Source organism: Nymphalis io, chromosome 4 (assembly GCF_905147045.1).
Source record: "Nymphalis io chromosome 4, ilAglIoxx1.1, whole genome shotgun sequence".
NCBI classification, from domain to species: domain Eukaryota; kingdom Metazoa; phylum Arthropoda; class Insecta; order Lepidoptera; family Nymphalidae; genus Nymphalis; species Nymphalis io.
The window spans coordinates 13855094-13882530 of record NC_065891.1 but is presented as its reverse complement, the minus strand read 5'-3'; the positions used below and the strand labels follow the sequence as shown (position 1 = coordinate 13882530).

General features: G+C 34.2%; 2 protein-coding genes across 5 annotated transcripts; both read right to left on the bottom strand.

Moving 5' to 3' along the window:
* Nucleotides 1-27386, bottom strand: LOC126781609 (beta-1,4-glucuronyltransferase 1-like). Of its 4 annotated transcripts, XR_007670691.1 has the most exons (6): nt 27042-27176; nt 25576-25691; nt 24560-25473; nt 24315-24471; nt 19837-19960; nt 19443-19690 (listed from the first exon to the last, which is right to left on the bottom strand). XR_007670691.1 is itself a non-coding variant. In XM_050506532.1 (5 exons), exons 2-5 carry the CDS (start codon nt 25627-25629, stop codon nt 1986-1988), a joined length of 1347 nt encoding a protein of 448 aa, XP_050362489.1. In that variant the 5' UTR covers nt 25630-25691; nt 27319-27386; the 3' UTR covers nt 1-1985. The 4 variants fall into 4 exon arrangements, 3 of the variants coding, with proteins under 3 accessions (XP_050362489.1, XP_050362488.1, XP_050362487.1); XM_050506532.1 differs by lacking the exons at nt 19443-19690; nt 19837-19960; nt 27042-27176 and adding exons at nt 1-2207; nt 27319-27386; XM_050506531.1 differs by lacking the exons at nt 19443-19690; nt 19837-19960 and adding an exon at nt 1-2207 and having other exon boundaries at nt 26996-27176.
* On the bottom strand, nt 4733-9573 carry LOC126781617 (trypsin-like). The gene is made up of 6 exons (XM_050506545.1): nt 9314-9573; nt 6490-6674; nt 6040-6286; nt 5519-5768; nt 5076-5225; nt 4733-4991 (listed from the first exon to the last, which is right to left on the bottom strand). The coding sequence occupies exons 2-6, from the start codon at nt 6536-6538 to the stop codon at nt 4845-4847; spliced, it is 843 nt and encodes a 280-aa protein (XP_050362502.1). The 5' UTR covers nt 6539-6674; nt 9314-9573; the 3' UTR covers nt 4733-4844.
* Nucleotides 27387-27437: the final 51 nt, after the last annotated feature.

Genomic DNA, 27437 nt, shown 5'->3' with positions numbered 1-27437 from the left:
CCAAACACTATTAAGCTTACTAATAATAAATCCAAGAAGATGCCACAAAAAGTGTGGTCACTCAACTAAAAATCAGCGGGGACATAAAGATTCAAGGCCCCTAGGTACTTTTACATTTGAAGTACACATTCGGAAGCGGTTACAGTAAAATTATATTATTTTTGACTGGGTTACCCCCTCGGCTACCCGGCAGTCGTGGGCCGTTGTTTTGGAGGCCCAAGCATAAATCTGAGGCTGCATATTCTTCATTCACATAACTATCAACATAAAACTATAATGAATTATACACCTAAACTTGTTGTGACTCAATCCGTCCGTTGGTAGTTTTTGAGTTTATAGCGTTCAGACAGACAGCCGCGGCGGGGGTCGGAATATATCAATAATTGTGTCACCGTAGCACTTAAAAACCCAAGAGAAACCGTTACAAACACACTTTGGACAAACACAATCGGATAAATCAACAACATATTTAAAAAACAAATACTTATCAATTTATTCATTTTCCAAAACCAATTCTAACATTTATTGTAAATGAAACAAACATTTACAGCAAATTTAAAAATTTTTGCTGCTCATTCGGTCATATCGTTTCCATAGTTGATCGTTAAGCTTATCTAACGCAGCAATAGAATTGATGCTAACGGCAATCGTTTTTCGAATTTAACTTACAAAATGAAATTATTCGAATACATTTACTTGCATTCGCCCGTCATCAAATCAACCAATTTAAAATTTAAATATATTTAAAGTTACCCTTATACTTTCTATAATAAGACCATTCTGTAATAAATTCGACTCTCATGATTTAATATGAATTCAATTGTAAAATGGAAAAGTTTCAACCTCGCTGATTAGCGTAAGCGTTGATATTTTCAAGGTTCAAATTTCATAATCGATTAGATTATGAAATTTTAATTTTAAATGTACCGACAAGTTTTAAATTCGTTCTTCCAGAATAGTATTAAAGTTGGCTATTCATTATTTTTAATTAAACTTTCTATTGAAATTTAGGGTTTAATTATTAGTATAACATATCGCAGACGGTAAGTACAGTTGATAGGCTAGAGTAACCCCCACGTTACTTCACTTGAAAATGCGATAACATCACGAAACAAAACGTACGACCACAACGATAAAACGCTTCAACTTTGGTGTTCTATTTTTAAAATATTTTCGTATCATACCTTAACAAAATAATAACAAGCAAACAATGACAAAGATAAAATTTCTCTTGCATATAATTTTAACTGAACGTGTAACTATTTTGAAGAAGTAAAAATAAACAGCGACTCACACCGATTTTTTTTTTTTGTTTACGTCTAAAACGTAAAAATGTCAAGGTTGTACATTTAGACCGTTCTTTAAATGACTTTATTTATTGAATGTATATTTACAACTATATACTTATAACTTTCTAGTGCGTAAATTTAGGCCTTTTTAAAGTAATATCGAACGACGAAATCTAAAAAAGCACTATATAGGTATTTTAACTCTATGTTACTATTATATTTGGTCCGTTTCATTAGAATTTGTATAACAATCTAAGAAACGTCATCGTCGTTATATATTTATATCATTAACTAAAAATCGTATCTAGTATTTTTTTGTTCATAAATAATATTTCGCAATATTTCGACTGATATTTCAATCGGTTTTCTCATTTTACAAATTCTATTGGAATGGACTTTATTATTACGTTCTAGAAAGTTTTTCCACCTGTGAAAATTTATTATAAAATATGTACATTAATTAAACCTAAATAACTTATAATATAACTTTGACGTTATTTTTAAATTAAAATACAATTTCTTACAGACTAAAGTCACCTTGAGTCACTGCACTGTATTCATTAAGTTCATTATCCATTCTTGGGCACAACCAAAAACACTGCAAATTCAAGACATCAGATTGTAATGTCAGAAAAGTCTCAGTAAAATGGCGAATAAGAAGACAAGGCCGGCAGTAGTTGCACGGCCTTGCGAAGCCTATGTTTTTTTCGCCTGCTGAGGTCTTCGCAGTAAATGAAGAGGGTCCCTCCTGTATCTTGCGTATAATTCTCTTTTGAAGGTCTCGAAGTGTTTACGGTTTTTCTCATTCTGTTTCTCCCTCCAGAGAGGGCGCGTCCTCCGAGCTTGTAGGCCCCAGTGAATCGTAAATATCGGAGAGAGTACTTTGAATTGATATCCGATCAGGAACATCTCATACACCTAGTAACAAAAAAAATCATCATGACTTATTTTAATATAACCTAGTAGCTACTAATAGTTCAACTAGTACTTGTGCCAGGAGATTCGACTCCATAACATAATCAAAGCATAATTATATTATATGTATATGAATAAGTGAAACAAAAACTATTATTCTATTCGATTTACGTTGTCTGGTCAAAAATGAGTCAGAAGTCTATTGTTCTCAATAATTAGCAGGATGCGAGCGACAACTTAGGCCAGAGATACGGGAATATGCCTACTTCTTGATGATAATGACCTAAACCATCGATTTTATTTTTATTTTTCACTGATTTACATGCATGAACGTGCTTGCTTGCTTAAATAGATTTAGCAATGGGTCTGCCTTACGCCACGCTAATTTTGCGACAATGTTATATACACTTCCTTGGTTGATCCGTTGGTCTAGTTGATATCCTCCCCCCCTTCATAATATAGTGGATATAATCTCAATAAAAAGTTATTGATTTGCTGCTTGCGAAGTTTGCTAATATTAAGAATAGCTAGCCTTTAATACCACAAAAACCTTGTCCTACTTGGTACTCCGATAGAAAGATACAAAGTAATTTTAATGTTGATTAACACAGAAACAAGCAAAAATGCAGTTACCGATTACAAGAGTTTATTAACTCCTTAATAATACACTGGATACGCTTTTACAATAAACGATACAAACATTTAAAAAATCTTAGATTCGTTTCCGTCCTACAGTCCTATTATAAAACTAGTGACTTTTTACATAAACATCTTGGTAACGGAATGACCGCCTATATTATATTGTATTATAAACCCATTATAAATCTATATATATACGTATAAAATCCTGATGAATATCTTTTGATGACCTGAGAAGACTCAGGTCGTCTGATGTATTTTTTCTCAAACCGGTGCTAGATTTTTTACAATTAAAAATCACGTTTAACACTTCTGTATTAAATAAGGATTTTAGCTTTGACTAAAAACACGACCACCATAAAAAAAACACTTTGATGTTTTATTCTTTGAAAAAAAATTAAATTCATAACGCGAACTAGCACACATTTAATATTTCATTAAAATCCGCTGGTGTATAAAAAGATTCGTTTAAAACGTAGTTTTTTTGTGAACAGAACCATTTTGTCGATTCAAAAGAGCTCGTAAAAGCCTACTAGAATAAAACACGAATTATAGCTTTTGACTCTCCCAACTCGTACAATATTCTACTTCAAGCAGAATATTGTACGAGTTCGTTTGAATCTGAACAATTTCTATTTTAATTGGAACAGATGTCAAGAGAATAAATAACTATATTTAAATAATATAATATTTCAATTTATTGATAATGAGAGTCCTCTGATAAGCGGTGCTTTGCCTGGAGCGGCTCGGATTTAGTATTTGTTGTTTCGCTCCGTATGTAATGAGCGATAATCTGCTACCATTCATAAGCTTCTTATAAGTGAATAAATATACAATATAAGTAATAATAAGTAATAATGATACTTATCATATGTATTTTATTTATTTTTAACGAACACTTTTGAGTAGCGCTGGCCAATTTTATTTTATTAATTTAGCCAATTCACAAGGTAGAGCAACATGTTTCGGCACCATTGGTGCTATTTTGGCGTCCCTAGCCATAACCTTTATTGATACAATCACGCATGATTAATCCACTTCACCTAGAAATAAATCTGTAAGTGGAGTACACTGGTATCCTTTCAGTTCCTTGTACCTCATAAGAAGCTTACAAAATTTTAATTTCTCACAGTGGTGTCCCCTGGCAAAGGTGCCTAGAGCCCCTGTGATGTCCATTGTGTGTTGTGTGACTTCCTTCGATTTGTCAAGCGCTGGTAATATAAATTTAGTACTGCCGAAACAAATAAACAAAAACCTATAATACATAATTATAATCATAATATGTAGAAGAAAATAGTGCTAGTTTTAATTCTAATATATATATATATTTTAATTAATAAAGACTTTTTAAACATAAATTGAAGATTTTAATGAATCTTCAAGTAAAGATAATACTTTATCTTAAATATATTAATTTTCATTTAGCTTAAAGGAATTTCAATTTAACTTTTAGAAATTTGACAAGAACAATCACATGAACACACGATCTTATAATAATAAAAATTCATACATACTTCCTTCTCCTCAAAAGGGATAGGAGGCCTTAGCCCAGCAGTGGGATATTAACAGGCTGTTACTGTATACATACTTCGATAGCACTTTCGATAGGTAGTTGAGAGAAGAAAAATATTTGTAAAATAAAAACAAAATATAAATGTAAAATAGAACAATCCATTATTTCCAATTAGTTATCCAAGTGCCGTGGAACAATGTCAACGATAAGAGACACTATTCAGGCGTCATTGAATTTTGTTTATAATTAAAGTTAAGAAGCGTGTTGTATCACAGATTACAGAAAGCGCAAGAATTAAATTAGGAATATCAAAGAAAAAAATGTTTATTATGTAAGCTTTATTTTTAAATGTAACAAAATAAATAAAAACAGTCGATAAACAGAACAGGCGTGCGAGCTCAAATATTTGTTCTTTATTTATATCACAGACACTCTCATGCTGATTTAAATCTTCTTGCACCGGTATAAAGTTCATTTCAGAGTGACGATTAAACTCCAGTATTTTGCGTGACCCAGTCTCGTAAAGCGGCTATATTACTGAAGACGGTCGGCGACAAAGGCAGAGCGCATCCTCTAGCAAACGATACAATACCAAAAGCAGTTCCTCTAAAAACTGCCGGACCGCCGGAATCACCCTTGAATTAAAATTCAAAATTTTTCAATAAGAACACGAATATAACTTTGTGGAACTTTTCAATCTATGCTCTCAGTCCTTTTACCTGACATGATGACACTCCTCCGATAAGAAAATGTCCTCCACAAAACATATTCCTCGTGAGCGAGTCTCCATATGAAAGTCTACATAACCAATGTGGAACAACTGGCACATTTGCTTCCATCATTGTTCTTGGAATCCTACGTCCTCCTGGCTGGGAAGCGATATTTCATTATTAAATGTAAAATCTCATAAACATACATATGTCAAATATGAAACTGAAGGAGCGATACTGAACGAATGTCAATAAGGGCAATAGTTCTACGTTCTTATGTACAAAATATTTCGACAAAATCTCAATTCAATTAGCTAGAATACTATTATATCTAGTTACATCTAGTTACATCTAGAAACTAGATCTAGAAACTAGATGTAACTAGATATAAAAAACATGTGAAACCGTGCATGCAAACTGGAGCTCTAGTAGTATAAATAAAATAAGCTCACAGCTGTAAGTCCCCAGCCGGTAACTGTTAATCGCACAAGCGGTACAGCCTGACGAGGTCGAGGAAGTCTGATGGGTTGGATTGCCGGCCCGAAGACCAGAGGCTGTGAAAGTCGCAATGCAGCAATATCATGGTCGAACTGCGGCTGCCCGTATTGAGGGTGCACAGTGACTGCAGACACTCTGACGATACGACCTCCAGAGTCTCGTCGTGTACTGCCCACTCGCAATCGAATTGCTTCCGGGGCTGTGCTATTTGAAAAAAAAACGTACAAAATAGTTCTCAAATTATATGATATAATAATATTTTAATAAATAAATAAATATTTTATTATTGATAAACTTCGAATTCAAAAAATAAATTTCATAACCATTTGATTTAAAATGTGACACAATTGAATCTAATAAATATCATAGAACATAGAAATAAAATCGATATAACTACTTTATAATTATTATTTTCTACTTTAATGACTATGAAATATATAAATACTTCATAAGCATAAAAGTTTAAAATACTCACTTTTGCACGCAATGTGCCGCTGTGAGAACATAATCTCTGCTAATTATAAAACCACCACAAAATGAGTTTCCATTCATCACCATTGACACCTGATACGGGTGCCTTGTCACCGAACTTGGCCTACCACCAATAATTTGTTCACTGAGCTCAGGGCAAGCGGCTGCCAACTCCACTTCTTGTACCTCATTCTCCGCTACCTCCGTATTTTGATCATCAGAACAACATTCCCCCACAGCTTGTTGAGGATCTACAATATAATTTCTCGTAAAAAGTAACCAAATAATTTAATGACAGAAAAAAAAATATTAATTTAAAATTACATAAGTTCAAATAAAATAATCATTTATAAGTACATAGAATATTATAGCGGGAAAAAACTAAATCAAGATAATATTCAAAATATAAATAACATTAAATAGAAGCAACTAGATAAAACAACAAAACACTTACCTACAAAATGTACGATGGTAAGGAGTAGCCATAAAATTGGCCAAGCCATCTCGGAGCAGGTGAACAGCCAACAATTAACTGCCTGGAGCTGGAGCCACTACGGCTAGGTCCCAAGACACGGATTGCAAAATAAGTTTGACCGCAATCGAAAATTTCTCACGCTACACTAGAGCCACGGTCGCGACCTTTCGTTTGCAGATAAATTAATTTCGACTAAATTATATATCCACTGTCGGAAACAATGATTTTCGATTTGTCACCTAAATTGATAGACAAGGTCTTTTTATTAAATTTATATTGAAAAAAAAATAAGATTAAAAGTTACCAATCCATTATAACATAATAGATTTACCGTCTACTTTAATGAATCTATTTTATTTTGTGACGATTTAATTTTGAAAGAACAAACGCAGTTTAATATTTTACCTAATAACTTTACTTAAGCCGAGATGGCCCAGTGGATAAAACTAGTAAATCTTAATAAGTAACAGACTATAAATGTCCCAATGCTAGGCTAAGGCCTCCTCTCCTTTTTTAGAAGGTTTGAAGCTTGGTCCACTGTGCTGCTACAACGCGTGTTGGTGGAATATATGTACATTTGTATCTGACACTTGCAGGTATCCCTCACGATGCTTTCCTTTAGTATTTATAATGCATCTCATTTAATTTCATGCATGCATGAAAGAAAACTCATGTGAAGATAGAAACCGTCACTTGCCGATGCATTTAACAGCATTGATGTAGTAGAGTGGAATAAGCTCCAAGCTATCTCCTCAAAGAAGAGAAGACCTAATTAATTATAATTTTTAATTATAATTTTACTGGTGGTAGGGCTTTGTGCAAGCTCGTCTGGGTAGGTACCACCCACTCATCAGATATTCTACCGCAAAACAGCAATACTTGATATTGTTGTGTTCCGGTTTGAAGGGCGAGTGAGCCAGTGTAATCACAGGCACAAGGGACATAAAATCTTAGTTCCCAAGGTTGGTGGCGCATTGGCTATAAGCGATGGTTGACATTTCTTACAATGCCAATGTCTAAGGGCGTTTGGTGACCACTTACCATCAGGTGGCCCATATGCTCGTCCACCTTCCTATTCTATAAAAAAAAAAAAAAATACATCAGTAAGTCATTCGTAGGTTGTCGCTTTTAACCAAATTTTAATACTGAAAAATACATAAAGGTATTTTAGTTAAATATGTTAAGAGTATCAGCATCTGAAATATAATCGGTTGTGCTTACAACTGTAGCTTCGTTTATTGTTTGTGTACAAATTCTTGGAAAAAATTCTACATTAAATAGAATAGTTTTCGGTACGTGGCGATTAATTTTACATCTTAAGCACATTGCTTGACGTCACTACATGTCGTCATCGCTAACGTCACGTTTCACACGTTTCTAATATAAATAGATCAACTTACATCGCGTGAACTAACATTTGAAGATCATTAAAAATACATTAGAACGGAGTTAAAGAAGTAAACTATCCGAAAAATATATTTTTCATTCATTTGTACTCATTATTATTTGCAAATATCTTTGTTTTTTTTTTATTTATGTATAACAGGCAGACGGCAAAAGGGACAATGACATTTTATTCATATTCCAAACGCGACTAAAAATGGAATCTAACACGTTATGTCCCTTTTTATACCTGCAACTAAACGATGAGATGTTTAGCTTAAGTAAAAAAACTTATTGGTTAAAATTGTAAAATGACTACTCAATAATATTTTAAAGCGCCTGCTTGAATAAAGTATTTGTTACTAGATATTAAATTAGTTTTAATACTGCCCTATAAATAAGGCTTTACAAATATACTTTATTTACAAATCACGAGGAGTTCGATCTTTTGTACATAGCCTGGAGCCGCGGGTGTATAATATCGTTGAGCTAAATCGTTTATCTAAAAATTGATTCAATACAATTGAAATATTTACATTCATAGAAACGCGATATAACTTACAAATTTAAGTAAATATCGACAAAAGGTATAGGAAGGCAATAAAGAAAAAAAATGGTTTGATAGAAATATAAAAAAGTATTTTTCTTTTCAGTGGAAAACTTTCTACCTTATGGTTATAAAATCCTTATTAAATAGCGGTCAAGGAAGTAAATATTTACAAAAGGCGTCTCGACTATTTATTCGAATTGTAAAATAAAAAATAAATAATATCAATTCGTAATGATGAACTCAAATTTATTTCGCCTTAATTATTTCGTATCTTTTGAGCAATCTGGCCGTTGATAAAAAAAGTACCGTGATTAGCTTAGTTAACAATCCGTTGAAACATCCAATCAGTTCTAACGAGAGGATGTTTCGAAAGATTCCCTGCGAAATGGTAAATTCGCGACAGACGGATTGGCACAAAACCGACGTTTTTATTATTTTTAGTATCACACTTCTTCCGTTCAGCGGACGTCTGAAAATAATTATATCGCTTACAACATTCCACGGTTTCTAATCGTTGAGTTGAGTTGAAACTCATTCTCTAGTGACAAACGACTGCTAAGCTGCTGTTTGCTTATTTCATAAATTTATTTACTATCTGACGTCAAAATTGTTCAAAAAAGAGCTTTTGTTGGTTTCAATTTTAAATAAACTGCCTACGAAATATAATTTTAAATCAGTGTGAGAAGTAGAGAGAAACGAGATTTTCCGGTGGACAAAACACGTTGATCATAAACGAAGATCACGTTCTCGAATCCGGGCATGCACCACTAAGTTCTCATGGATTTAACATTTATTAATCTCTCAGCAGTGAAACTACCGTAAGGAACAGTATGTGTAGCAAGAAATTCCGTCTAGAATATTCTCACCTACCTGAAACAACATTTTGGAATAACTTCTAAATCTTCTTCTGAATGAGAGATATGTCCACTGGATATGTAGTTTTTATTAATCATTTTAATATTAAAGCTAATCGATTTTCGCATACAGTAGTATAAACAGAAATCAGGTGATAACTTTCGTATTGATCTATGAATAAAATCGACGATTAATCGACCTTCACCCGCCAACGGACCGCGACGGCACAAGTCAATAGATAATTGAATTTATACAAGACCATCTATACTCACTTACAGCAACTACTTAGGTATAGTAATAATGAAAAGAGTGTATGTAGCTCAGTACACATGACAATAATGAAACCTATTTATATCCGACCTTTATGCGTCACGAACGTTTCATTTTAGACGTTACATGTAAACATGTTGTACTCTAATTTGTGATTGGCTTAAAAACTTTATTTGCTTCGCGGTAGCACTTCATGCAATCCTACTTGTGTGGTTACCCTTTATAATAAATTAATCTGTTCCAGTTTAAAGTATAAATGAGACTGAGTATAATTCACACTTATGTGTGTGTATTTTAGTCGGTTTTAGGTTGCTATTCTTAACGGATAATAGCCAACTGCTCAGGTGAAATTATAATGCTTGAGTGCGTGTGCAAACCTATGTTTATACCCATGCTCTTTTCCTTCACTGTCATAATCTGAAGGATAACGATAATCCAACACGACAGACAAAATACCAAACGCTTTACGTATTTTCGAGGCATGAGATTGTTATCACTTCGACTTCCAGACTTAGTGTTTCCTCTGAGAATTTCTTGACAGATAAACCAAATGATTTTAATGGCCTTACCCAGGATTTAAACCCAGAACGATCACAAGATCGGCAACCTTATAAGCTAGCCAGTATACCAACAAGACAGTTAAAATTAACATAATTATTCAGACAAATAACTTACAATTAATAAATGACACTGACATTTTTGTTGTAATGACTAACAAAAAAATAATACTAAGCCAAGATACGTAAAATTTATAGCAGAAGATGCATCGCGTTTCGGAGAAGGTTTTAGTACATATATATATATATATATATATATATATATATATATATATATATATATATATATTATTACTATTGCATAAGCATTGAAATTCAAGTTCTTGTAAAAGAAAAAAAACGCTTTCGCTTACAAATTACACCTCTTAAAATATAATCTGTAACGAAGCTGGGTCAAATGCTGAAACAGTTTCTAAAACCACGAATATGAACAACAAAAGAAACCGTTCTTATAAAAGAGTCATTATGTCAATTACTTATTGATAAATAAATAAAATACCAAGGTAATATACCGGACAGTCCCTGACTATAATGGATTACATTTTCTTTGTTATGACAATACTACATAATATAAGAATTTGCTAATATATTTGATTTCCCAGAACAAAAACCTGCTACCTTATTATACAGGCTTATACAATAGAACGATAACGTTATTGTATAACCCAGCCATAATTGTCAATTATAAGTGAAAATATGAAAATAGTAATTGCTCGATCGCATTAACTCGAAATTATTTTTTTTAATTTTGCAGTGAAAACGACCGAATTAAACACATAAGTAGCATGTTTGATATCCGCTCATATACGTATATATTTTGTATACATTAAGTGTCATATGTTTTTATAGCCTAGTTGAGATCGGTTGAGTGGGGAGTGATGTAAGAAATAAATATATCAAAATGCACACGTAGGCCTATATTGAAATAATATTAACTAGCTCCGCCCCGCGGTTACACACGCGTTATTATTTATATCAATAATAATAATAATATTCATAATTGAATGTTTATAGATTTAGGCCAATTTTTCGCTCGAACCAGTTTGACGTATTATTTTCATTCATAGGTAATGTGACATTTTCACACAATGAGAAGTATTGTACAGATATATTAAAACAATGTTTATCGGTATTTACATTTCTATATAGCGGCTCCACTGATCGGATTTGTAAAGATTGTTTTCAAAAATTGTTATTTCGGAAATTACTGTAAATAAAGTGGACCTTATTGTTGCCCTCATAACTGGCCTCGCATTGGCTTTCATATCGAAGCGTTTACATCTTACATTAATTAAAAAAAAACAAATGAAAATGCCAAGCGCTGTGGACTAGGTATTCGTCGAAATACCGTGCGTCGTTGCGAGGCTGCGGGCGAGCGCGCGTCACGGCGGTCCCGACATACCGTATCGAATTTCAGCAATACAGGCCGCGTCGTTCTCTGACCGAGCTATTTCTGTAGCCTCCTCGCCGCGTACACAATGTCCAGGGCTGACATATACATAAATATATATTTATTTTACTATACTAACAACGCCTATTTTTGATAGCTTATATGCCTATTTTCCCCTTGAAATACGCTTCAAGCTTGGTTTAAGAGTGTATAAGATAATACCAATAATAATTTGGCTGGCGCGTCTACCGTTATTTATAATTCAAATATGTCAACCAATATCACATTACTCAGAAGTAGACGGTTCAATTTTTTTTAATTCGTATTTATCTTTTTTTTCTTCTAACTTCGTAACATAGAATACATTTTTTTGTCATAAAATAAAAACAAAACAATACTAAAAAGTACTCAATTGTGTTGTGGTGTACATGTATTTATTATATTTCATCAATAATAACTATATTCGTCCAAAAAACATATTGGCATCCCTAAAATGAGCGCACGACACACGCTGTAAAATCCGTATGGTGTTACGTTGAATACAAATAAAACTACGATAAATATATTTGTATCTTAAACCATATTACGTTTATAAATAAAGTACGAAATGTACAATACACTAAAAGTTTTATGTAACATCACAGTAACAGCCTGTAAATGTCCTTCTGCTGGGCTAAGGCCCCCTCTCCCTTTTTGAGGAGAAGGTTTGGAGCTTATTCCACCACGCTGCTTCAATGCGGATTGGTAGAATACACATGTGGCATAATTTCAATGAAATTAGACACATGCAGGTTTCCTCACGATGTTTTCCTTCACCGTCTAGCACGAGATGAATTGTAAACACAAATTAAGCACATGAAAATTTGGAAGGTTTGAACCCACGATCATCGGTTAATATTCACGCGTCCTAACCACTAGGCCATCTCGGCTCTCATATGTATGTAATGTATATGTAACATATTAAAATAATACTATATATCTTAATTACATGACGGTAGGGCTTTGTGCAAGCCTGTCTCGGTAAGTATCACCCACTCATTACCGATTCTACAGCAATACTTAGTATTGAAGTGTGAGTGAGCCAGTGTAGGCATAAGGGATACAGCTTAGTTTACGGAGAGTTTATGCACAGGACCAATGGCTTTACGTGCTTTCCGAGTCACAGGAGTATAAACGCTTCCAATTTCCATTCTCTCGCGCAGCCACTGAGAATTTCTCGATAAAAAAAATCCAGTAATACCACCAGTAAATCTAACTCCCAAGGTGAAAATTCTTCGTTTTTCAAGAAAGAAATATGTAATTTCTGAACACCGCGAGCGAAGCCGCGGGTAAAGCGCTTGTGTACACAAAAATTAATATATTTTACAGGTCATTGTGACGAATGAAGTTGTTACCACTCAGTGCACGGTCTAGTATTTTGTGTCAACGTGCCTTTGCTTGTCCGTTGACTCGTAAATATTTTGTCCCGCAATTGTTCATACGCGTTGGCACGATGCAATGAAGATTACACACCTAAACTGTATACCTAATATGTACTATGTATGTAGTATAACTTTTACTTTTTCCAACAAGGCTTAGATTATTTCGCCAAAGTCAAGTATGTTAGTCATTTCTAATACACTTTTTGGAACATTACATTCATCAATTTATATTAATTAAAAGTAACTAACTACTTATATTTTAATTAGTGTTTTTATTCAATTTAAGCAAAGTGTGAGTGTGGGAGTTTTTAAGGTGCCCTATAATTTATTTTCCTGTACTGATGACAACGTGTACGAAGGCGGATAAGGATTATTGTACTGTGTTTGAAATTATTTAGCTTCATTTAAAAACATTAAATACGAATTTTGTTTTGAAAGGTAATTCCTATTTTTCTTAAATCAATATTTAAAGATAACACTAATGAAGTTTTGAATAAAATATATGTAACACAGTTAAGAGTTTAGATGATATAAAGATCAATCATCAGAATAGAAAACAAAACAGTTATGAGGCGTAACACCTCCCTGATAGATCCCGGGCGCCAACTGCCAAACATCGCTTGGCTCGGCTCCATGATGGCATACAAGACAACTAGAAGTCGTACCGTAAATCAGCAGCTAACGCTAACATTAGGCTTTGTTTATTCTCATTAGATTCACCTGTACTTCTCCGAATGTTATGTTTCAGGTGCGATTTAATACAGTATTATTTAGATCGAATAAAGTTTGGGCTACGAACATAAACAATGTAACTTATAGACGAGAGCATATATTTTTGTATTTAATACTCTTTGTATTATGTATAAAAGCAATGATATTTTTTTTCCTTTATATTTACAAGCCTATTTACGTAAAGTATTGAGGTAGGGAACTTTTAGTTAGTTATCATATTTTAATGTCTATTAATAATACAATAAAATCCAAAATTACAAATAAAAGTTGCTCTACTACAAATTCGGTCGATGTAGAGCATATTTATTTGATAATATTACTTAGCTATTATATTTAAATATGCATTATGTTTGGAGAAATCCGTATCAAATTCCATAGTATCTATATACGAATACAAACATTCACCGTGCCGGGCATATCAGTTGTATACTATTTATAGATAAAGTTTCTATGACATGAAAATCTATAAATACAATAAAGGGTTCACGACAGAAAGCCAGAAACGCAACAGTGCCAAAAGTCTGCGACCATTACGAATTCAAATTGTCGTTGACAACTTTATTTCCATTGTTTTATATAATCATAGAATATTAATTCAAATAATCTTGTTATTAATATACGAAACGAATATTTTTCTATACCAAGTCAGTTATAGTGAAAGTAAATTTTAGGACACTGTTATTAAACTCGCATGGCACGTGTAGATTGACGAAGAAATAAAATCAAAATTGGATATCTCATAACTCATACCCTGACTATGAGGATTTTATTCTGTATCAGATTTAAACGTATATAAAAACGTAACGTAATAGCCTGTAAATATCCCACAGCTGAGTAATGCACGTGTGGCAGGATTTTATGTAATATATATCCAACATGTGCAGGTTTCTATACAATATTTTCTTTAACCACTGAGTATGAGCATAATTATGAACAGAAATTAGGCACATGATAACTCAGAATCTTCGATTAAGATTCGCAGGCTAGCTTTAAAAAAGTGTATTAAACTATAGCCAAAAAGCAGTTTTAAATAAAGGAACTACTTTAATATAATGGCAAAGCAGGGTATTTTAGAAAATCAACGCGATGCTCGGAAGCGAGGAGCGCTGGTCGGAAATGGTCTCCTTCTGTGAAAGTGTGATGTCACAGGAGGCCGAGGAGCGGGAGCGGAAAAAGGACACTGCTGCAGACCTGCTCCGCCGAAGAAGACCGGGGAGAAGAAAGAGGCGCTACGCGCACCTTCTCCCTCTGCCGCAATAGGCGCCGCGGAGGTTCTCAATAACCTGGTAATCCTCCCTCGAGAATGGAGGCCTGTATAAGCAGGCCGTCCGTCAGAGCATCACGGTAGCATGCGCAAGCGATCCCGTGGCGCTTTTCGTTAAGGCGAAAAGGGTACCGCTGGTTTTTAGTGGGTATTCCCATGTTCGGGGCGCACTCGGCGCCTTGGACTCCGGCGAGCCCCACATACGCCCCACTGTCCCCGTGGGGGAAATGCGTTATGCGTTTTTCCAGCATGAAAAAAGGGTATTTTAGAAAGTTTTTTCATATGGCGCCATTGTACTATTTAACTAGAATCGATTCTAAATGGGATTGGACGAACAAACATAACTGTATATCAACAAATTATTAAAACATTGGTCGATATCTTGAAGAATATGTTTCTGATTTTCATTATGGATTCGCGAAATAATGACGTATTGTATGTCAGCGAAGTTATAATCAGAACATTGGAATTAAAGTTAAAGTGGATATAAGTAGTTAAGTGACATAGTGTTGTATTAAAAATAAATAAATATATCAATGAGGAACTGTTTGTAGTGCATAATATAGAAGAGCTATTAGCAAATCGCATGGAATATATAAGTCTAAGGTTTGTTTATCTTTACGCCTTCTTCGATTGGAATAGGCTATACAACATACGAATGAAGTATATCCAATCGAATTCCAGCCAAGGCAGCTAATTAAAGCCAACTGTGAAGGATAGAGCACAAGTGTATGTGCAGAAGAATAATTATACCCTTTCTATTTTATCATTCTCATTAACCGGTGGGACGGCTATCCGACACTACCGAAGGGAAACCACGATCAGTACTCTCTGAAGCTGATTCAAGTCTAACACAGCCAACTTCCTCCGTCCAGACAAAGACTCACAGATCGGCAGTCATATAAACTAGTATCTAGACAAACGAGACATCTACCTATAGATACGATTTACTCAAATTTGACCCTTAAATTGAACTTTTCAGAGCATTCGAAAAAGTTTCGCTTCATTAAATCGAATTTCATCTAAATTAACATTTAACTATTCAGATGTCCAACTGTTTCCGTTCATTCGCTATCAACTTGTCTTATAAATAGGTATGTGGCTTGGTATGTTCTAAAATTATCTGTTGTTTTAAAACTAATGTTCATCCTGACGTGGAATCCATTAAAATGCAAATAGCTTACGTTACATCAAGACATCCAATATATGTTGTATAATGGAAATTTTTATATTATTATATGCGAGCTGTACCTTTGACTTCGTTTGTGATTATTGAAGATAATATCACATAGACTGACAGCGAATTTTCATTTCGCAGAATAAAAATCATATATATTCGACGATTTTATTTTTTTAGTGTCCTGCCTGGTTAAGGCCTGTTCTACGTCTGACATGAACACGTTCATGTCAGACGTAGAACAGGCCTTAGGTTCAAATGATGAACAGGTTCTTTTTTATTATTTCTGTCGGATTCACGAATTGACTGGAAATTTTCAAAAAAACCTAGCATACATATATCCGATAAGACCTATGCTATATATTGTGTTTATATTCGTCACAAATTATAATAAGTCGTGATAAAATTATATTAAACGTAATCTTTAAAAGTTGATTCTTCTTTCTGTGAGTTCTTTAAAATTGGTGACGAAACGTTAACATATAACGTATTAAAATTTTATATGATGGATTAGAATGTAATAATAATAGATAGTCCTCCAGACCGATTTCGGCCACGGCGGCCAATCTCAAGGAGATTAGCCAACAGGTGCACTCCCTATACCCAACTCTCATAATCCGCTGGGACGGCAATCCGACACGACCGGAAACAGTTCAAGCGCAGGACCAACGGTTTCACGTGCATTCCGAGGCACGGAATTTACATACTTCCAATTTCCAGACTCCGGGGCTGCTACTGAGAATTTTCGGCAGAAAATCCCAATAACTTTCGCAGATTAGAATATAAATAAAAAAGAATCTACTTATATGTGTGTGTTATAAACAAATAAGTTCTATCTAAGAAAACATATATATATCATAGTGACTACATAAAAAATATTAAAGCTAGATTTATTAAATTAAACTTGTCAAGTACTATATTAATTAAAGAATTAATACAGTACTTGGCAATATTTAATAATTGTCCAGTATTTTAAAAGAAATAAAAAGCGCAGGGCGTACCGAAATATATATAAACACTGAATTGACTAATTGACTAGAAGTCCAACTGCAAAGTCGGGGTGTTTAGTTATGTTATAAAAAGACTGAGTATATATAAGCTTAAACAATATACATTATATTATCATATATACAACTGTTCGTTACGAGATTCTAGGAATCTGGAAAATTGTAAGTATGGTTGAGATCAAGATGAATCCATAGAGTCCGCGGTGTTATAATTTACTCAGATTACTACACACATACATTGTAAGACATTGTAGAAACAATTACATGAAGCTATTTAAATATCATACGAATATAACTACTGGGAATAGTGACAATGAATTATTATTAAATATATCAAAAGGGATTTACAATAACGTCAATTGAATTACATGCAGTTATCGAGATGGCCCAGTGGTTAGAACGCGTGAATCTTAACGTGATCGTGGATTCAAACCCAGGCAAGCACCACTAATTAAATAAATCATCTCGCGCGCTTGACGGTGAAGGAAAACATCGTGAGGAAACCTGCATGTGTCTAATTTCATTGAAATTATGCCACATGTGTATTCTACCAATCCGCATTGGAACAGCGTGGTGGAATAAACTTCAAACCTTGTCCTCAAAAAGGAGAGGAGGCCTTATCCCAGCAGTGGAACATTAACAGGCTGTTACTGTACTGTACTGAATTACATGCTTAATGAATTTTAGTTGTACGAAAGAAAGCTCAGGTCGTTTCACAAAATGCATGTTACTTGGTGGTATTTTTTTTTTTTATAGAATAGGAAGGCGGACGAGCATATGGGCCACCTGATGTTAAGTGGTCACCAAACACTCTTAGACATTGGCATTGTAAGTAATGTCAACCATCGCTTATATAGCCAATGCGCCACCAACCTTGGGAACTAAGATTTTATGTCCCTTGTGCCTGTAATTACACTGGCTCACTCACCCTTCAAACCGGAACACAACAATAACAAGTACTGCTGTTTTGCGGTAGAATATCTGATGAGTGGGTGGTACCTACCCAGACGAGCTTGCACAAAGCTCTACCACCAGTAGACTTTATTCAAGCCCGTCTGGATTGGTAACACGCACTCATCACTTCTACTGCTAAATAGCAATACTTAGTATTGTTCTGTTCAGATTTAAAGTGTTAGTGAGCTAGTGTAACTACCTACCTTAGATCCAAAGGTCAGTGGCGCATTAGCGATGTAAGGAATGATTAATATTTCTTACGGCCCCTATGTCTATGAGCGGTGGTGATCATCTGATGAAGAACGTTAGTTGGTTGTCAGTTTTATCTTCATTTTATTCTCCGCAATATCTCCCAAGTGAAATTGCTATTGTCGCGATGAAAGTGAAATTTCTAGGTCAAAATTTAGTTTATCTGTTTCTATTTCATCAATATCAATTAATACAGTACTGTATGCTTTAAAGCTTAAAGCTGAGGATTGCAATCATTAGATAAAATAAATTATTCTGAATGATACTTTTTTAATAACATCTGTAAGTGAGAAACGTTTGTATATCCTAAATTATATTCAATGTCTAAAAATCTGTCACTATTTTCATAATAATATATATATATATGTCGTACAGTAACAGTAGCAGCGTGTTAATGTCCCACTGCTGGGCTAAGAAGGCCTCCTCTCCCTTTTGATAAGGTTTGGAGCTTATTCCACCACGCTGCCCCAATTTGGGTTGATAGAATACACATGTGGCAGAGTTTCAATGAAATCAGACACATGCAGGTTTCCTCACGATGTTTTCCTTCACTGTCAAGCACAAGATGAATTATTGGCTGGGTTTGAATCCACGATCATCGGTTTAGATTCACGCGTTCTAACCACTAGGCCATCATCATATATATGTATATATAGCTTTAAATTAAATTATCACCTCTCAAAAAAAAAATTAAAAAGTATTTCAAAAAAATTTTACTTTGTGTGTATTTTCCTTGGATGGGTGTGATAAGTTTGCGATTTTTTAATGATCTGATAGTAACAGAAGATCTTCCTTACAAATATTACAAATGTAAATGTGAGTTTGTTTGTTTATATTGCTATCACGTATTAAATACTCAACTGATCATCATAAAATATTGCAAACACATTTCCAGGGCTATAGAAAAGGACAAAATGTACATAACATCTCCCCTCCCTTACACGGATGAAGTTGATGGCCGGAAATAAATACTTAATTACTTAATATATATATATAGCAAACATTAATATCCCAAATCAATGGCGTAATATTGAAATGTTCGCTATCTATAGAATGCTGAATAAATGTATTTACAGTATTATTTCTTTATTATGTTTAACTTATGTAACCATTTAACTTTTTACTGGTAGGCTTTGTGACGAAGGTCACTCACGCAACGTTTATTCGACATACAGATTCACCTTGTATTGCTGTGTTCCGGTTTGAATGTTGAGTGAGCCAGAGTAATTACAGAGACGAAGGATATAACATGTTAGGTAAGAAGTCGTTCATTGCCATTGTCTACGACGGAAATGATCTACATGGCTCATTGACTTTTCTGCCTAACCTTATCCATATCATATATATCCATAAACAAAACAATCCTTTTTTCTGAAATAAAGTAATATTACTACTATATTATATTATGTTATTGCACGTTATAAATATAAAAAATATAAAAGGACCATCCAAATTAATTTCATAAAAAATTTTTCAAACTATGAAAATAATAATAACGATACAAGTGACCCAAATACCATTCCATCGGGACTGAGAAATTTTAATTCGGAGTTTTTTGGGTGAATTTATGCGACGGGGACGTCAGAGGCCGGACTCGAATGAAACTCATTAATCTGATAGCGTTTCAATGTGTGGCGCCATCTATAAATTATTTCGAAACCAATTACACGCTGTCGTGACGAACAAAAATGTTTATTTATTGCTCATATACGAACATATTATCTCATTGATATAAGATATTATGTAATTTTTTTGTAAAATCTGAACTCTAATCAACTGGCTTAAATAAAGGCCCCTGTCATTTGTATTAACGGCACGAATGTCATAGACTGAACGACGTCATCAATAATCTAATATGGCGGATGGAAGCCACCTGGTAATAGACAACTCTCTCTCTCTCTCAATTTATATATTTATATTATTTCGTTCCCAAAACTAGATACAATAGCTTAAGTGGTACACAAGAAATAACTACTTGCATACTACTAGATGCACACACAGCTTACAAAAATATTATTATTAATTTTTAGTAACAGCCTGTGTATGTCCCACTGCTGGGCTAAGGCTCTCTTTTATTTGAGGAGGTTTTCAGAGCTTATTCCACGAAGCTGTTCCAATGCGGTTTGGTGGAATACACACGTGACACAATTTCAGTGAAATTAGGCACATGCAGGTTTCCTCAAGATGTTTTCCTTCACCATCAAGCACGAGATAAATTATAACACAAATTAAACACATGAAAATTCAGTGGCGCTTGCTCGCGTTTGAACCCACGATCATCGGTTAAGATTCATTCGTTCTTACCACTCGGCCATCTCGGCTATACAAAAATATAAAAATAATTAAATCACTTATGACCTCATTACGATAATTTTCATTTCAATATTAATAATATTTTCATAAATGGAAGATATTTTTAATGATTTCAATACTTATTAAATAATTTATATCAATCGGCATGTATTGTATAAATATTTATGTCAATTTAAATTGAAACACAGCTTCATGAATATATTTTAAACCAACGAATTGAGACATATTTATTTGAACCAATATTAATGTTCTTATTCCGGTAAATAGCGTTTATTTGGAATGCTTGATTCTGTTGTATATTTGAATTCTTGAAACTATAAATATTAATAAGGTTCCTGGCAGTGGTTTGGAAAGCATTATTGTATGAGATAAATTTGTACGTCACAGTGGATGCAGCGATATTCGATCAAACTATTACCAATAGCTTAAAGTACATAAGATTTGTTATAGAATGTTTGCGTTAGCCGATTCCGCCGCGAACAATTATGCCGAGAAACAATTATTTAAATAGCGTTGAAACTGTTTATACTAATAAGTGAAAACTATATTTGGGCAAATGTAGTGGCAGGTTGGTGGAATACACATGTGGCAGAATTTCAGTGAATTTAGACACATGAAGGTTTCCTCGCGATGTTTTCGTACACCGTCCAGAAAGAGATAAATTATAAACACATGAAAAATCAGTGGTGCTTGCCCGGGCTTGAACCCACGACCATCGGTTAAGTTCACACCTATTAATAATATAAAAATATTGTCCTCCAAAATGACCACAGGAATCGAGCCTGCATCAGCTAAATATTACGCCAACACATATAAACAGGAGTTAGGTACAAGTATGAATGAGAAAATGAAGAGAAAAGTATTTTCAGGAATTGAATAGGAATTTCACATTATCAAAAGTTTGATAGACGACGAATATTTTGTTGTTTTTATATTTTTAAATATTTTCATTAAAGTATTATATTTTAATGATTTAATTTTGTACACGAATAAACCAAAAACTGAAACATTTAGAACGTAATTAATCATCTGAATCGAAAGAGGTTTGCAGGTTAACGTCAACCGCTATAGTTATTTCTATCGCATTTCACAAACAACTATCGGCCAGCTGTGCGTTGGCATCTCGTTTATGATATTTTTTGTGGACAGAATTAACGTTAATAGTTCTGGATATGTGTCAAGTTTAGACACATGCTTGTATCCATGCATTTCAAAATCGAAATATAATCAAGAACAGGATCGCGACTTTTAACTACATATATTTTTATTATAACAAAACACACCGTCAAGGCACAGCAAACTGCCTTTGTGTCTAAATACACAGGCTCAATCATCCTTCAATGCAATGTGTAGAATAAATTACGAGTGGATGACAACTTCAAATATATTTTGATTAATTATAATCGTACATTCTAGCAAACCAATTAATAATTACACAATAAATTAATAATTATATTTAGCAATCTTTTGCAAAAAATAGTCCATTGATGTACATAACTAGCTTTTTAATGACAAACTATTTTTGTTGAGTAAAAGAATAAAGACTGATTGATGATACAGTTCTGAGTAGTAAATACTTTTTTTACTTCTTAGAATACATACGGACGATATGAAAGCGATTACACAGCCGTTCAAATATTTATGCGATGTCAATTATGAGTGAAACTTGAAAAAAATGGATTGTTAATAGTTATAATTATTTGTATAAATAAGAACAGCAATAAAGGCTTTATTATACTATTATTATTATTGCATTCACACACACAGATGTACTATCTGGTCCCTCACTAGTAATCCGATATGACGACAACATCAAGAATCAAAGGTTTAACGTGCTTTACCAGGCACGGGAATGTATGCACTTTCAATTTCAAAACTCCGGGCTAGTTCTGAGAATCTTTGATGAATAAGTCCAAAACTATTTATTTATATTGATTGACCTTGGACTTGAACCCAGGACACCTTGCCTTTTCACGCCGAAGGTTTCGGGTTCGATCCCCACCCAGGACAGACATTTGTGTGCATGAACATGTCTGTTTGTCCTGAGTCTGGGTGTAATTATCTATATAAGTGTGTATTTACAAAAGAAAAATAGTATATGTAGTATATCAGTTGTCTGGTTTACATAGCACAAGCTTTGTACAAGCTTAATTTGGGATCAGATGGCCGTGTGTGAAAAATGTCCCAGGATATTATTATTATTATGTATACAGGTATGTGACACGGAAAGGACTTTTGACTATTATTGGAATATACATTTATCTTTACTTCTCGTTTTTATCAAAATAATAGGTTATGTTAAGTCTAATGTAAAAATAATGTAACGCTTAATTTAAGTAATCCTAGATTGTAACACAAGCATCCCGAAAGTAGTTAACTTTCGGGATGCCATGTTAGCCTCATGTTTAAAAATAGACCGAACAGATCTGATTTGAAAAATGAATACAGTTTTTATGTAATATATCATGACCATTCTGATTCCATTCTGATCAAATTCTGCCACATGTGTATCCTACCAACCCGCATTGGAGCAGCGTGGTGGAATAAGCTTCTCAAAATGGAGAGGCCTTAGCCCAGCAGTGGGACATTAACAGGCTGTTACTGTTACTGTAATAACTATGAAAATAACCAAAATAGACCATACGAACAGCTTCACTATCATAAAAATATATTTATGTTTATTTTTCTACCGGTATTAAAGTGCGAAATATATTAGGCAGCTCAGTAAATATTATATGTTGACGTCACTGCTTCGAGTGCAGTTCGGACCTCCTACGTCCTAAGTCGTCGTTTCTAGGCAGATAGCGCAGCGATTAGATCGCGTGAATCTTAACTGATGAATGCGGGGTCAAACCCATGCATGCGCTACTGAATTTTCATGTGCTTAATTTGTGTTTATAATTCATTTAATTCTAGCGGTGCAAAACAAACAATCTGCATGTGTCTTATTTCACTGAAATTCTGCCACATGTGTATCCTTACCCCAGCAATGGGACATTTATGGGCTGCTTACTATCCTTCTCGATTTCGCACGGTAGAATAATCTACATACATCATTTTTATTGAAGGCAGATGTACAGAAGAAATATATGTTTATTTTATGTCAGTTACCTTCGTAGACGAATTTCAAACACAATCAGATGAATAGTTTAGGAACGCATAGAGGACAAACATTTATTTTCATAATTCCTTCATTTATATAGAAAGACAAGTAAAATCCGGCAAATGTTGTAAAAAGTAAACGGAGTGTGTATATAATGTTTGTATGTATAATGTAAATTTATACCAATCCGATCCTGGTGATCGGACCGTCACTCCAAAAAAAAACTCATACACATGTGCTACTGTCATGGTAATCGGTCAAACGATGACGAAGCCTTTTTACCAAAGCAGATATATTACCATGCATTTTTATTTATATGAAGTGTATGTATCATCTGTGTAACGTGGTGGTACGACTGTTCTTGCTATCCCAGGGCTTTGGGAGCCTCCATAAAGACAGTCGCTGGATACAACTGGACGAGAATTGAGAGAGTCAGTGAATCATGATAGAAGTTACTTAGTTAATACAATACTTAATTATTATATTATATATGTATATATTTGATAACGATTTAATTATTATAATATTTTAATAAAATGATAAAAGTATTCGCTAGTAAAGAATACAGTATATCCTTACCTGAGTATTTCTGGTGAAACCGTAGCCCAGAAATCTCTCATCGTGGGCCGGCACCGTGTCTGGTGCCACGTAGAAGGGCTCATACAACAATTCAAAGTTGGTCACGTTGTGGCTGATGTGGGTGTCGACAGTTTCGTTCCCGCCAGACGACTCCCATCTAAAATGACGCAAATTTTCAAAATTTTTCGTTTTAATACTAGTATTGAGACCAACCATGTTTATTAATCATCTTAGACAATACATACCTTGAAAAGTTTGAGGCGTATTGGTTGTAAATAAAAACCTTTCTGTGAAAAGGTATGGCCAATTTGTTCCTCGATAATCTAAGTAACTCCGATTTATTAGCGGGAAAATTCGCTACACGTTTGTCTAATTCATACGTCGGTACGACATATGCGCACAGAGGGCACTTTGGTGCGTTCGCTAGGAAGTTGTCTAGTGCCTCTCCCATTCCTCGAGACGGTACAATATCCACATCAACTAAGAATACATAAGGTGTATGGCAGTTTCTTCTGGCCAAGTTTCTGAGATGATTCTGTGGGTAAGGATGCCGAGCTCTCCATGCAACCGTATCCGCTCTTCTCTCTCCCGGAGGCAATGGTGCTACTTCGCAGTTTTTCGCCCATTTAGGCATATTACCCTGAATTCCTGGTCTATCGATAGGGGTAGCGGCGTGCAGAGCTAATCGAGCATAAACTTCGGGTTGACAACGAAACAACCACGTGGCGAATGCCCTCAGAAGTCTCAACTCGTCTCCAGCTACGAATACTGCTACCGATATAGGTCCTGACCAGTGAGCAGCAACTCTTAGTAATTCGTGTAATCTTTCTATGGAGCTCTGAGTTGCTAAGCACACGCGGTGATTTGCTGATGCTTCAGCATACATGTCCCCGACTGTGGCGTAATCAAACATCCTGTACGATCTAGAGCTGTCCCATCGGCCAAGTCGCAAGTCGAGCTTAGCTATAGGATCGTCGTCGACGGCCATAACCGCAGCCGTATCGACGCACGGCTCGCAGGTTGGCAGCTCGCTGGGAGGCGGCGTGGTCCGTACGCTGCATGGTTGTGGGCTCAGTAACCACATGTTGGCAACTGCATTGTACACGACAAGTGCGATTGCTGCAAGTGTCACCACACTCCATTGACAACGCCAGCGCCACTACAATGAAGAAACACATTACTAACTATGTAAAAAGTATTTTTTTTAAATAGAATAATTTATAAAACGCTACAAACAATTTAAGTAGTTAAATAAACTTACAATCTTGTCTCTTCGTATCTTCGCCATGGGTCGCTGCCAACTTGAAATTCGCATTACATCAGTAAAGGTTGCCTCAGACTGACATCATCTCTGATCGCAGCTAGGCATGTTCCCAACTGTAAATACAAAAGACATTAATGTAAAAAGCTTCGCACTATAATTGCTATGAAAACAAACATGTTTTTTCATGGCTATATAGTTCCAACACAACATTACTCATATCGCAAAGAAAACAAAAATCATTCGTATGTTGATAAGATTTTAGTTTACTATAATTTTTTTAATAAATTTATGAAAAGCAATTTCAGTAAATGAATTTAATTTTAGATTTTTGTAACGATACTTACAGCTCATTCAAAACTATTCATCAACACTTGACATTTATTGATATATTTTATTTTTTTTTAATTAAATTGTAGAGATCATTTATATTGTGCACTTATCAGTATAACCTCTACGCTATTTAACACTTGGAATGTTTGTTTACTATATTATACTGGTATACCATTTTGTAAATTATAATTAAATAAAATGAAATGTATTTTAATCATTTATTATATTTGTAGTTATAAATGAATAAGAATGTATTCTCTGGTAAAAATACACCGACTTGGGTGGTAATGTCCGCTTTGAGAGCGCATGTTCTGTTTACGGTCATGCGCAGAAGTGTTACTGGCTCAATTATATTATACCTAATTTGTTATTGTCGTTTAAAGTTTATTTATACGTGTTAATCAATTATAACCTCAACCAACAAAAAAAAATATATAATTAATGAAAAAATATATATAGCTTTAAACTTTTTTCAAGTGTTACTTTGATATCTTACATTTTTTAAATATACATACATTTTAAATACATGTATTATTGGTCATTTATTATCAAACATCATCGCGATTTTATATAAATAATTTTCAATACCTGCTTTAACGCAGCAACAGTCGAGGTTCTTGGTTAAAGAGCGATTTTTTAGGTCAATTGAAAGAATTTATATGTACTACGAAGCTGTCTGAAGTCGATTTCAAGCTCAGTTATTGCTAAGTTTCACATAGAAAAATCAATAACTTCATTTATACAAGGACATAAATTTACAATTTAATATAAATTATCGTGGCAAGGCCGAAAACGTCAGTCATAAACTTGTTCATTTTTACCATTTTTTGAAAAACTAAATGTTATTCGTAACAAATATGTATGGGACCCAGGAAGTGGGCACCTTTTTTTTAACGCTGGAAAAACGCATTACGCTTTTCCCCCACGGGAACAGTGGGGAGGTATGTGGAGCTCGCCGGTGTCCAAGGCGCCGAGTGCGTCCTGAACATCGGAATACCCACTAAAAAACCAGCGGTACCCTTTCCGTCTTAACGAGGAGCGCCACGGGATCGCTTTCGCATGCTACCGTGGCAGGGATTGCACCTACCTTTTTGAATAAAGCCATAATCATCCGAATCGGTCATTCCGCTTACCTACGAGAAATCGGTGAACATATTTGTTATAAATACACAGGCAAAAGTTAATAAGCATTATAACAATATCACGACACATTTTATACACAACACCTTCGGTATATAAACCTTTACTTATTTCCGATTAATGATTGATTACGATAATTTTAAATACACCTTTCAAGATCTAAAATCTTATAAGCAGGATATTTTAATTAAATAATCAATTTTTAATATTAAACACTTACACTCGTTGATACTAAAAAAAAGCAATAAACTATTTTAATTAAAAGAATACCTTCATATTTTTGCTTCGTAATCAAAAATTGACTTTTTTATTTTGTACGTTTTCATCATGTTTCATATGGTTTTTTTTATTATGTATTGAATACTTATATAATATATATAATGAATATA

Coding starts and splice junctions, on each gene's coding strand:
- LOC126781609 (XM_050506532.1), bottom strand. CDS start 25,629: ATGCGAATTTCAAGTTGGCAGCGACCCATGGCGAAGATACGAAGAGAC. Junction 24,472..24,559: donor TACGCCTCAAACTTTTCAAG/GTATGTATTGTC, acceptor GCGTCATTTTAG/ATGGGAGTCGTCTGGCGGGA. Junction 2,208..24,314: donor GTTTCACCAGAAATACTCAG/GTAAGGATATAC, acceptor TTTTGTTACTAG/GTGTATGAGATGTTCCTGAT.
- LOC126781617 (XM_050506545.1), bottom strand. CDS start 6,538: ATGGCTTGGCCAATTTTATGGCTACTCCTTACCATCGTACATTTTGTA. Junction 6,287..6,489: donor TACCATCGTACATTTTGTAG/GTAAGTGTTTTG, acceptor ATTATATTGTAG/ATCCTCAACAAGCTGTGGGG. Junction 5,226..5,518: donor CCGGCTGGGGACTTACAGCT/GTGAGCTTATTT, acceptor ATCGCTTCCCAG/CCAGGAGGACGTAGGATTCC.